Source organism: Zonotrichia leucophrys, unplaced genomic scaffold, assembly GCF_028769735.1.
Source record: "Zonotrichia leucophrys gambelii isolate GWCS_2022_RI unplaced genomic scaffold, RI_Zleu_2.0 Scaffold_35_1530144, whole genome shotgun sequence".
Taxonomy (NCBI): domain Eukaryota; kingdom Metazoa; phylum Chordata; class Aves; order Passeriformes; family Passerellidae; genus Zonotrichia; species Zonotrichia leucophrys.
In genome coordinates, this window is record NW_026992240.1 from 162,907 (window position 1) to 175,310 (window position 12,404).

Here is a 12,404-nt window from a genome sequence, read left to right on the forward strand (position 1 = left end):
AGGAGCACCGGAGCACCGGATTGGTGAGAAAGCCGGTGGCGGGAGTGGGAGACGTGCGCATGTGTGTGTGAATGAGACGGAGGCCGGTAGCCGGACCTTCGAAGTGAGAGCGGAACCCTCAGTACCGCGTTTCCAAGCTTTCGCGAGAAAGCCAGCCAGAAACAGGGGGAAACGAGTGGAATTAGTGTGACTGAGACGTCTCCCAAGGGGGAATAAAGGGCCCCCCCCCCTCCCAGGTGTGCGGAGGGAATATTTGTATGAGTGGCACGCACCCAAAATAGGCCCTGACAGAGGGAAGTCAGGCAGATTTGTCAGCCCCGAGAAGGATTCGGCTAGCATTTGTAAGTCCCGAGAAGGATTCGGGTAGCTCACAAGCCCTGCAGGCAAAAGTCAGTCCTGACACAGGAGTCAGGCAAAAACCCCAGCGAAGGAGGCTGTTGTTTAATTTTAAGTCCTGATACGGTGAAGCCTAAAAATTGGCGGGTTAGGCCAACTAAAATCAGGCAGTTGTTTTTCTTGACTGAGGGAGTCAGGCACGACCCGGATTCTTAGGCCGAGGCTTCGTGTGTTCAAGTCCCGATAGATGTAAGACCTGACGTGGGGAAAAGTTGGGCAATCAAGAGATCGGGCAGTTGTTTCAGTATAAAGTTCTGAGCATCAGGCAGAAATTTTGAAGTTCAGTGGAGGAGGCTGAAGCTCCTCAAAGAAGGTTATTTTTTAAAAATTACCGGTCAGTAAAGGCACCTTTGGGATTTTTTACTGTTAAGACCTGTAAAATGGGAGGGTGTAATAGTAAAAAGACCGGCAAGAGAGTGAGGTATATACATCCCAATAGTCCCTTAGGAGAACTGTTAGTAAAATGGGATTCTATAGAGGCCACGGAGGGATTAGATAAAGTGAAAATGATCCATTATTGTATGGAAGTGTGGCCAAAATTAGAGTTGCAATGAGGATGGCCTTGGTGTGGGACAAAGGATAAGTGGATGTGCCAACTATTAAATAATTATCTGACAGCTCGAGGCGATACTGATCCTGAGCAATTATTACATGTAGCTTGCTGGGTAAAGAGCGCTGTTGGGGATGAAGGGGTGCGAATTTATAAGGTACAGAGGAAGAAAGAGGGGAATGAAGGAGGGGATGATAGGACTAGTAAAAGATGGGACCCCCTGGATTATCTGCCTCCTTCTGCCCCTCCACCTTACAATTCTCTTCTTCAAGCACCTCAAATGGCAGGTCCGGTTCTTCTCCCGGCTGCCATCTCATTACCACCTGTTCAAACTCCTCCTTCTATCTCTTCAGCTTCCGCTATGATAAACCCAGTATCCCCTCCAGTTCCGTCTGCACCACCACAAGCGCCTACTCCACCTGTTGCATTCTCCACCCCTTCTCCAGCTCCACTTAATATTCACTCAGGCTCTTCTCCCCCTCCTATTGCTGTCCCTTTACCTCCTCCTAGTTGGGGCACAAATGCCTCCTCGCCCGATAAACAGTTATCAGCAAATACACCTGCTGATGGGCAGAAAGTTCAAGGTAACCCAGATATCCCTCAAAGTAGTTTGGCATCTGAAGATGGGCCGTACTGTAGCACCAGATCCAAGACCTTCAAGGCAGAGAGACTCTTTCCCCTCAGAGAGGTTCCTATGGGAGGAGTAGCGGGAGGTGTTGGCTTTGTGAATGCTCCCCTAACTGCTTCTGAGGTGAGAGGATTCAAGAAAGAGTTGGGGCATTTAGTTGAGGACCCAGTGGGCATAGCCAACCAAGTGGATCAATTTCTAGGTCCAAATATCTACACTTGGGGGGAGATGAATTCCATCCTGAGTATATTATTTTCCCCAGAAGAGGTCCAGATGTTTAGGGCAGCTGACATAAGAATATGGGAGAAAGAGAACCATCTAGGACCCCAGGTGCCATCAGGTGAACAGAAATTGCCACTAACAGATGCCAGCCAGAACCCTAACCAGGAGGAGGGGAGGAAGGCCATGATGGAATATAGGTCTTTGATAATACGGGGGATCAAAGAGTCAGTTCCCAAAGGAGCTAGTACCCAACTGGCATTTGAGGGCACACAGGAGAAATATGAAGCTCCTGCTGCCTGGCTTAAACGCCTAAGGCGGAACTTCCAGTTGTACTCTAGAATAGACCCAGACACCCCAGAAGGTCAAATGCTACTAGAAGTCCAATTTGTTACCAAATCTTGGCCTGATATAAGGAGGAAACTGGAAAAGATGGAAGATTGGCAAGAGAGAGACATTAATAAGAGAGGCATTGAAGGTGTATTTAAGGAGGGAGGAAGAAAAAGCAAAGGCCAAGGCTAAGATCATGGTTGCTGTAGCCAGAGAAAGTGCAGGGTGGGCAGGTCCACCACCAGGAGGAGGCAAGGATAGGTCAGTACTGTCAGGTGCAAAAGGGATAGAGACACCTCAAGTCCCTTTGAGAGAACGACATTGCTATTACTGTGGAGAGCCAGGACACACCACGAGGTTTTGTACAAAACTCAGTCTCGATGTGGCAATAGCCAGGGAACAAGATAATTTAGGCAAGATCCTTAGAGGTGACGAGTAGAGGGTCAGGGGCTTTTTAATATAGGGGACCCGATGCAACATCTAGAAGAGCCCTTGGTGAACTTTGGGGTGGGACCCCTTAATGAAGGCATTTGAATTTTTTTGTTGATACAGGGGCAGATAAGTCCTGTCTCAACAAAATACCAAATGGTATGGAAATTGGGAGAAAATTTTGTGAAGTATTGGGTGCGGAGGGGAGACCATTTAGAGCATCAGTGATTGAAGAAGTGAAAATAATTGGGAACTCAAGGCAATGTAAAGCTAATTTTCTTTATCTGCCTAACTTAGAAAAAAGTTTGTTAGGACAGGATCTGCAAGTTCATTTGGGGGTTGGGATTGTCCCAAGGGAAGGGAGGATGGTAGTACAAGTGATGAAGTTATTTCAAGGAGATGTTGCAGAGATAAATCCTGAGGTATGGGCTGAAGGGGGAAAGAGAGGCTTATTAGACATTCCACCGATAACAATAAAAACGCAGGATGATACCTCACCCATACGGGTTAAACAGTATCCGATTTCCCTAGATGGAAAGAAGGGGCTTGCTATAGTCATTGAACAACTGTTGCAAGAGGGAATTTTAGAACCCTGCATGTCACCACATAATACCCCTATACTGGCAGTTAAGAAAGCTGAAGGGAAATATAGGCTGGTACAAGATTTAAGGGAAGTCAACAAAAGAACCATTGCCAGACATCCAGTTGTGCCCAACCCGTATAGTCTCCTAAGCAGAATTCCAAGAGAACATGCTTGGTTCACTGTTATAGATTTGAAGGATGCTTTCTGGGCGTGTCCTCTGGTCACAGAATGTAGGGATTGGTTTGCCTTTGAATGGGAGGACCCGAGTACAAAGAGGAGACAACAGCTAAGGTGGACCCGATTACCACAGGGGTTCACTGAATCCCCAAATCTCTTTGGACAAGCTTTAGAGAGTTTGTTGGAACAATTTGTCCCTGAAGAAGAAGTGCAGATCCTGCAGTATGTTGATGACCTGATGGTATCAGGAAAAGAAAAAGATCAGGTCAGACAAACTAGTATTAAGCTTTTGAATTTTCTGGGGGAGAAAGGACTAAAAGTTTGCCAAGGGAAACTACAATTTTTGCAATCAGAAGTAACATACTTGGGGCACATAATAGGGGGAGGGTATAAGAAACTAAGCTCTGACAGAATTTCAGGTATTTTAGCTCTCCCGGCCCCAAAAACGAAAAGAGATGTGAGAAAACTCCTGGGCTTGTTCGGGTATTGTAAGTTATGGTTAGATCAATATACACAGAGTGTGAAATTTCTGTACAATAAGCTAGTGGATCCAGAACCCCTATTTTGGACAGCTGAAGATGATCAACAATTGGAAAACTTAAAAAACAAACTGTCTTCCGCCCCGGTCCTAAGCTTACCAGACCTCAGGAAGGGCTTTGACCTGTTTGTGAGTGCCGAAGGAGGTATAGCCTATGGAGTATTAACTCAAGAGTGGGGAGGGTGCAGGAAACCTGTGGCATACATATCCAAATTGTTAGATTCAGTGGCTAGAGGCTGGCCAGTTTGTATACAAGCAGTAGCAGCAACCGCAGTCCTGATAGAGGAGACTCAAAAATTGACCTTACAAGGAAAAATTAAAGTGCATACTCCTCATGATCTTAAGGCAGTACTGAGACAGAGGGCTCAGCAGTGGTTAACTGATGCTAGAATATTAAAATATGAGATAATACTAATGAACACAGAGGACTTAGAATTTATCACATCAAATGCCCTCAATCCAGCACAATTCCTAATGGGAGAGCCTATAGAGAATTTAGAACATGATTGTCTTGAATTGGTTTATCTCCAAACAAAAGTAAGAGAAGATTTGGAAGATCAGCCTCTAGCAACTGGAAAAAACTTATTCATAGATGGCTCTTCAAGGGTAGTAAATGGAAAAAGAGCTTCAGGTTATGCCATTATAGATGGAGAAACATTACAAATTGCAGAAAAAGGGAAACTATCCCCAAACTGGTCAGCCCAAAGTTGCGAAATCTATGCCCTGAAAAGGGGACTGGATTTACTGGAGGGGGACCGGGGAACTATTTATACGGACTCCCCATATGCATATGGGACGGTTCACACATTTGGGAAAATATGGGAAGAACGTGGATATTTAAGTTCGAAGGGAAAAAGCTTAGCCCATGAGAACCTAGTTAGATCAGTATTAGAAGCTCTACAGAAACCGACAGAAATAGCAGTGGTCCATATAAAGGGGTACCAGAGAGGAGACAGTTTTGAAGTTAGAGGAAACCGACTGGCTGATCAGATAGCCAAAGAAGCAGCTTTAGAACCAGGAGATCCAGTAAAAATTTTAAAGGCAAAAATGACACCCGAAGAAGGGGAAAAAAGGGAAGAACCTGTATTCAGTGAAGAAGAATTAGAAGCTATAAAGGATTTAAGGTTACATCAAGGACAACAGGGAGAGTGGTTAACCTCAGACGGACGGGTGTTTTTGAATAAAGCACTGGCTCGGACAGTGCTAACAGAATTACACAAATTAACTCACTGGGGAGTCCAAGGACTATGTGATCATTTCTTAAGGAATAACCTATGCTTTGGTGTATATAGCCTGGCTAAAACTGTTACAAGAGGGTGTGTCATTTGTCAAAAAGTGAACCAGAAAGTTATGAGAAAAGTAGCACCCGGAGGAAGGGAATTAGAGAGACCCTTGAGACCCTTCCAAAGCATACAGATAGATTTCACTGAGATGCCCCCAGTGCAAGGGTACAGATATTTACTGGTTATAGTTGATCATCTCACACACTGGGTAGAAGCCTTCCCGATCAGAAGGGAAACAGCTCAAGTTGTAGCAAAAGCAATCCTAGAGAACATTATCCCCAGATATGGAAAGGTGAACACCATAGACTCAGACCGAGGTCCACATTTTGTGTCCCAAACATTACAAAATATAGTTGGGGCTTTAGGAATTAAATGGAGGCTGCATACTCCGTGGCATCCCCAGAGTTCTGGGAGGGTGGAGCGAATGAACAAAACCCTCAAAAATGTGTTAACTAAATTGATTGAAGAGACCAAAATGAATTGGCTGAAATGTTTGCCCCTAGCGCTATTGCGCATCAGAACAAGACCTCGGTCTGACATAAGAATTTCACCTTATGAAATGATGTTTGGGCTGCCATTCTTGCTAACACCTTATAGCACAGGAGACTATCTGGAAGGGGAAGAAGCTACCAGAAAGTATTTAGAAATAATTGCAAGAACTCTGGAAGGACTTAGAAAGAAAGGATACCTTCCTCAAACTTCCCCTCTTGACACAAAAGTTCACAACATTAGCCCAGGAGATTGGGTTTTGATAAAATCATGGAATACAGGAACACTAATGCCTAAATTTGAAGGCCCCTTCCAGGTGCTCCTGATCACTAATTCAGCTGTGCGGACCAAAGAAAAAGGTTGGACTCATATTACAAGAATAAAGGGGCCAGTCTCACCCCCAGGTACAGGACCAGAAACATCAGCTTTTCCCTCTGGCATTGAGCCAGAGTCCACACCACTCTCACTCCCCAGCGCTGGACAAGATTCATCTGCTACACAAACTAATTCACCTGAGTACACTGTGATAAAAGGACCAAAGGATTTAAAGTTGACTCTTAAAAGGAAGAGTCAAAAAGACTGAACTGTATGGGAAGACATTAGTAAAATGTTTCAAGACTGTTTTGTGTAAACTATGTTAGTCACTCTCACCCCCTGGCAATAGACCAAGATTCAACATCAGTTTTTTTTCCCTGCTGGCATTCTGGCATTGGGCCAGACTCCCAGTTTTTCCCCCTGGCATTGAGCCAGAGTCCACACCACTCACCTCCGGGCACTGGATAAGGATTCATCCACATCACAAGTTAATTCACCTGAGTATACTGGGATTTAAAGTTGACTCTCAGGAGGAAGAGTCAAAAAGACTGAACTGTATGGGAAAAATTGGTATCAGAGTTCTAATATTGCTTAAAATGTTTCAAAACTGTTCTGTGTAAACTATGTTGGTAAAAGGTTTAAGGCTGTAAATAAGTAATTCTAGTTTAAGTTCCCCAATATATTTCTAAAGACTCCAGGTTAATCCTCGACAGAACATTCCCCTGGGGGGGGAAACTAAAATTTGTAGGGAACAGACCAAGAGAGGCTTAACCAGAGAAGCGGGTAGAAGGGACTCTAAAGAGCTTGGAAGCTATTCCTCACTAAAAAAATTCCCCAAGAGGCAAGGCCACGTGGGCAGGCTGTGCAAGATGACCCATACCGGACTCTTGGGAAGGGTAGTACTGATAGCTCTAATTGCTGGTGGTGCTCTGGGAAGCCCAGCTGAGCTGTGCAATGAATGCTACCAACCCCGCTATGAGGAGGAAGTGAGCTCCTTGTCGAGAGTCCACATCAGTTCTAACCCTGATTGTGTTAACCCCTCCCAATTGGTCCTTTATCAGAAAAATAAGAGAGTGCATTGGATAGCCCAGAATACTGCCACTTTTCGGTAGCCACTCCTAGGAGAGTGCCCTATAGGAGAAACCTGGTCGTGCTTTGAATGTGATGCTGCTGAAACAAGCTCAGCAGATCTAGTAAAAAGCAAAGAAATGGTGAAAATGGTAAGAAAAATTGTTTGTTACAAGTGTTTATATGAGTGCACTGGAAAAGAGATAAACCCCTTTTGGAACACATTTCAGGGGAGCTCTAAACCCCTAAGTTTGATCTCATCTGGCAACTGCATTGCTAGGGTGATAACACCAATTTTCTTATTACCCAAAGAAACTGGATCAAGTTTAGGAGTTCCTATATATAATGATTTGGGAGAAATTAAACAAAACCGGGAAAGTGAAACAGAAATTGAGAAAATCCAAAATTGTAAAAGCCAAGTTCAGATCCCAAAATCTGTGTTGAACAAAGTCATCCGGCTCCAGGCAGTATTAAAAATAAAGAATTCAATTATTAGGGACATTTCAAACGAAATAAAAAGATTGGCATGTGTAAATAATCAAGATCAAACTCCTTCACTTGATCCCAGTGGGTGGGAGAACTTAGAGATTTTCAGAAGAAATGTATGGGAAAAGGTGGTTTTTCTCACTGTGTGTAGACTTGGAGGATTGCTCTTTTTACTATGCTTATTTAACTGTTTTAGTAAAACAGTATTGGCTGTACAAACCAACCTGAAGAAACCAAGAAAAGTAACAAGGTTAAGTAACCATGATTACCAAAGTGCACAAGAGACTTATAGTAGATTCAAAACAAAAAATTGTGAGTTGATGCGAGCGTAAGAATTTAAGCTCGATCAAAGAAAAAGAGGGGGGACTGTTATGAACAAAAATTCGGTTAATAATTTTTTTGTGAGAAAGAGTTATAGGGAGGCAGCAGGATCTCTGTTTCTGCCAGGGTTCTTCGTGCTTTGTTATTGTAATCACGGGTCGTTGTAGCTTATCTCCTCTTTTGTATTAGTAAAAGCCCCGGCTGGGGTGGGGTGATGGCCCTTCCCCGAGGCAGTGCTCTCTTACAGCATAGGGAAGACACCTGAGAGGGTGGGGGGGGTTATGCAAAGTGACTCCAAAGACCAGCATGCTTTGAGACCTCGACTCCAAAATGCACAGAGAAAACCCTAAAAACAACGAGCCAAAGAAGAATTGAGAGACTAAAGTGATGTCTGGACGTGAGGAGCCAAGTGCTGAGCCTGCAGAGATGCGGAGTCCCTCTCGCCCTGACCATGGGAGTCGTCCCAATGCCGGGACCAGGCAAGACCGAACGCTGAGAAAGCAAGATCTGACGGGGACATCACGCCCTAAAGGCTCCCACGAGGACTGGATCCCCCGGCTCTGCCCCTAGTGGACAGAGCTGCGCATATTCTCCTCCTCTGAGTCGCCCTGGGAGACGCGACGGGTACTGCAGCCCTGCCGAGCCGCCCAATCCTGAGCTGATCACTTTTAATAAAGGCATTAAAAAGGAGAAGAAGTCTCCTGGCCCCTGTTTATTTCAATTACCACATTGGAATTACAAAACTCCTGGTGGCAGCAGGAAAACAATGCCTCATTTACTAATAAAAGCACGTGGCTGGCGCGGAGATGGGCTTCCTCTGGAATTATCAGGGAACACCCAAGGACGATCATCACTTGATAGATATCATCAATCAAGATAACCAAAGTCGCCAAGAAACATGCATCTGAATACAGGACTTCCCCTGATCAGCCTGCCACTACTCAGGAAACAGCAATTGTCCAGCCCTGCACAATGAAAGAAACCTTCATCCATATGCAGGGTTACAAAAGAAATCGGAGCACCTCTGCCTCAGGCATAAAAAACTGTATAAAACAGCCTCGCTTGAGACGGCATTTGTGAACAGAGGGGGATCCAATGCGATAGAGGTTGGATATAGGTTCACCCAGCGCCAATCCCGGGCTCGATGCTGTCTCTTTGACTGTGGTTTTTGAGGACCGTCTTTTGGTCACGAGAATAAAATCTTTCACATTTACTAATTTGGCTTTCTGGTTGATCATTTATAACAATCTCTTTTTCCATACCATTTACACAATATACTTGGGTTGTACACTATCCAGTACATCCTCATTAACCACCATCCCTCCTTCCCATCCTTTAGTATGCATACAGATATCATTCCCTTAGTCTATAGCCCCCCCTCCCCCCAAAGTGTCCATAAAATGTCCATTCAGTTCACTTAGTCTGTAACCTGGGCTCTGTTAAGGTGGTCACTTGGAACAGGAGAAGTAGTGCATTGTGTGGAGTCATTTGGCACCAAAAGCAGTTCAGATTGTGTCACTGCTGCACTTGCACTGCTTTTTGCGAAGCTCATCCACCACTAGTTCAAGTGGTCCCTTTTATAGTACAACTTCCTGCATGCAAATCATATAACGAGTTACAACAGTTCAATTACATATCCATTACAATCTCTACCCCTGGTCCTTTTGGACCAGGCTATAGAGTTTTACATCACAATGAACTCCATGCCTTGCCCCTGCTCCAGCACGGATTCTCCATGGGCTGCAGTCCCTTTGGAGGCATACCTGTTCTAGCATACAGTTATTCACAGATCAGCCACTTCAACTCCAGCTCATACTGGAGTTCCTTCATGTCCAGTATGGCAGCACTAAACCATGGCATGATTTCATTCAGGCCATGATAGTCCACTGTTAGTCTCCACTCTCCGCCAGACTTTTGCAGGCCATATGGAACTATTCAAGAGTGATTAAGTATTACTGCTTACTCCTTGGCTCTTCAATTGATGAATCAGCTTCAGCCAGGGTCATCAGCCACTCTTTTGTTAACTCAGTCACCTTCTATCCATCATCTAGGTGCCACCCCCTTCTTCTCCCAGGGTCTTTTTCAGATGACAGATGGGAAGAAATTCCCTGAAAAACCTAACCCACAACATAGCCCTAAAGAATTTAGTCTTAGTACTAACTAGTATAAGATAAACCAATAAACCACCATTTTTATGGTGCAATGTAAACAACAGACAGAAATTTGAAAGTACATATTTGAACAGAAGAGTGCAAACTTACGGAGGCAGTATCTCTGCAGCCATGAATATTTTCTCCACCAATTCTGAAAGTATACTGAGTAGATGTGCCAAATTAGTGTTTACATCTTCATTTTTTTCTAACTTCGAAGGATTTAACTAAAACCAAAAGGAAAATAGACATAAGTTTTGTCTCTTGAATAGAACTACATATATAATTTGATAATATTACACACTGAATACTATTTCAAAATAAATTAAATATTCTACTCCTTTACAAATCTTATACAGAACTTACAAATCTGTTTCAAGGGCTAGCTAGAAAACTACTGTGAAAAAGCAAAGTTTTAAAGTTCAAGCGCACTATACTTTAAACAGCACATTTAACACTATCCACAAGTACCCATCTTTTTCTAACTATGTATATTTTCATCTTTTAATCCAGTATTCTGAGGACACAGCCCTCCCCTTTCCATAATTAAGTTCAAGTGAAACAGAAGTTAGGAGAGTTGTTTTAGAAATAAAGGTAGGGTCTAACACAAGCAGTTAATGTAAGGGGAGTTTAAAAATTAAACTTAGTTCAGGCATTGACTTCTAGCATATCTGGAGCTTAAAACAAGTTATTTAAGGTAGGCCATTCAGTAAATGCTGAAACAGAACATACAAATGCTAAAGAATAAATACATAATTGAAAGAAACTTGAGTTTAAAAGTTTATTTAAAAATGATGCTATGAACATTGTCGAAGCTCACATTTAGAAAAAAAACTCATTATCAGTTCAGTTCCAGTACTGAAATTATTTCTGAAGAATTAATAAATGCCTCTGAAGCAAATAACCAGTAGATCATCGTTTCAACAACTCAAAATTTAAAAAACATAGTTCAAGTTATCACCTCACAGGACTGCTTGCTCTCCATTATCTTTAATATACTATCTTTCAGTGCATGATGAACAAACCGTGTTGCTGTGGCTTTCATATATTGCTCCATAAGTGTACTTGCTAAAGTGGTGGCACGAAACAAAGTAGTAGCTTCATCTGAAACAAATAAAGGATAAAGTTGGGAAAATGAGGCAACAAAAAGCAGAGGGGAAAAATAAGCTGTGTTGACATTTTGATATGTGATGCAATAAAGAGAGGAGACAGAAATGAATACATGGGAGTCATTCCCTCCCCAGAGTTTCAGCTAATGTTAGTGTAATTAGTACAGTACCTTCCATGCTTATTTCCCTGTCATTTAGTGTTCGTAACAATAGTGACTCAAGCTTTTCATGAAGAAATATCTTCAATAAAATGCCAGCCAACAGTGTTCTATCCTGGCCACAAACATGTGATAAGGCATAGACTACATGCATCTCTTTCTGGAGTATGAGCTGAAAGAAAACCAAAACAATGTTCAGAAATTTGTGCTAAAATAACAGTTGCCACAAATACAACTTAGCAACATCTGAAAGTGGTACTGAAATTTCTCTCAAACAACAGAGAAACTGATTTTGACAGAAAAAATGAGGAAAAAACTTAATACCTCTTTAAACTCACTGTACTCCTCTTCTGGCATGATCTTCTCCATAGAATATCGTGCTCGGACACGCAAAGATCCTGGCTCAATACCTTTCAGTGGTATATGGGAACTGAGTTGAAACCACTCATCTGTTGCATGTCCTTTCTGTAATCGGCTTAATTGGCAACGCATAAACACTTTAAGAAAAAAGCATTGTTAAATAGGTTATCTCCAGCAAAACAGTGCTAGCATTGAATAAAAAAACCATTTTTTTTTCAGCACATAACCTTGCTTCAGCACAAGACTATTAATAAAAATGATCAAAATTTGTGTCATCAAATATATGGACAGATTATCTCTCAGATGGTTTAAGAGACTCCTGAAAACTGAAGTTGAAATATAAAGCATGCTGTAAATAATGTATACCCAGAGATTTGAAAAAAGTTTTCTTTTTAATGCCCCAACAGGGAAAAAAGCCCCTCTGCTCCCTCCATCACCTATCAAACCTTGGCAGCAATAAGAAAATTAAAACAGGTAAAATGCTTAGAATTCACTGTCCTCTTTTGAAGCCCTGGGCTCATACTTCTATCAGGTCTGCTCTTGAACCTCTTTGTTACCATTTTTAGTCTTTACTTTTAGCTTTAGTACATATTTCCTAAATGTTGTCAGATTTATTTCTTCAATACTTTGAAACTCCCAAGTTTAAGGCTGTAGCATTTTATGCAAAACATATAAGAAGTCTTTCCCAGACAGGTTACTGCCCAAATAATGACAAGTCAACTACATATGACAAAAACATTAATTCACTTTTTTTGGTGGTGTTGGTACCTTAAAATTACAAAGTAATGACCTGCACCAGCCTATTCAACCATAAT

General features: G+C 42.5%; 1 protein-coding gene across 4 annotated transcripts in view; it reads right to left on the minus strand.

Annotated features, from left to right (window-relative positions):
• LOC135460376 (ras GTPase-activating protein 1-like) overlaps window positions 1-12,404 on the minus strand; it is a 170,821-nt gene that overhangs the window by 69,060 nt on the left and 89,357 nt on the right. For 3 of the 4 annotated variants that reach the window (XR_010443218.1, XM_064737172.1, XM_064737171.1), the window contains exons 16-19: window positions 11,554-11,726; window positions 11,242-11,401; window positions 10,924-11,066; window positions 10,074-10,189 (exon numbers count right to left, since the gene is read on the minus strand). Coding sequence is in view for 3 of the 4 variants with exons in the window: in XM_064737172.1 (XP_064593242.1) it covers window positions 10,074-10,189; window positions 10,924-11,066; window positions 11,242-11,401; window positions 11,554-11,726 (592 nt within the window). In the remaining variant the exon portion in view is untranslated. Of the gene's footprint in view, window positions 1-9,845; window positions 9,930-10,073; window positions 10,190-10,923; window positions 11,067-11,241; window positions 11,402-11,553; window positions 11,727-12,404 lie in introns of those variants that run through there. The other variant, XM_064737173.1, reaches the window with a different exon arrangement.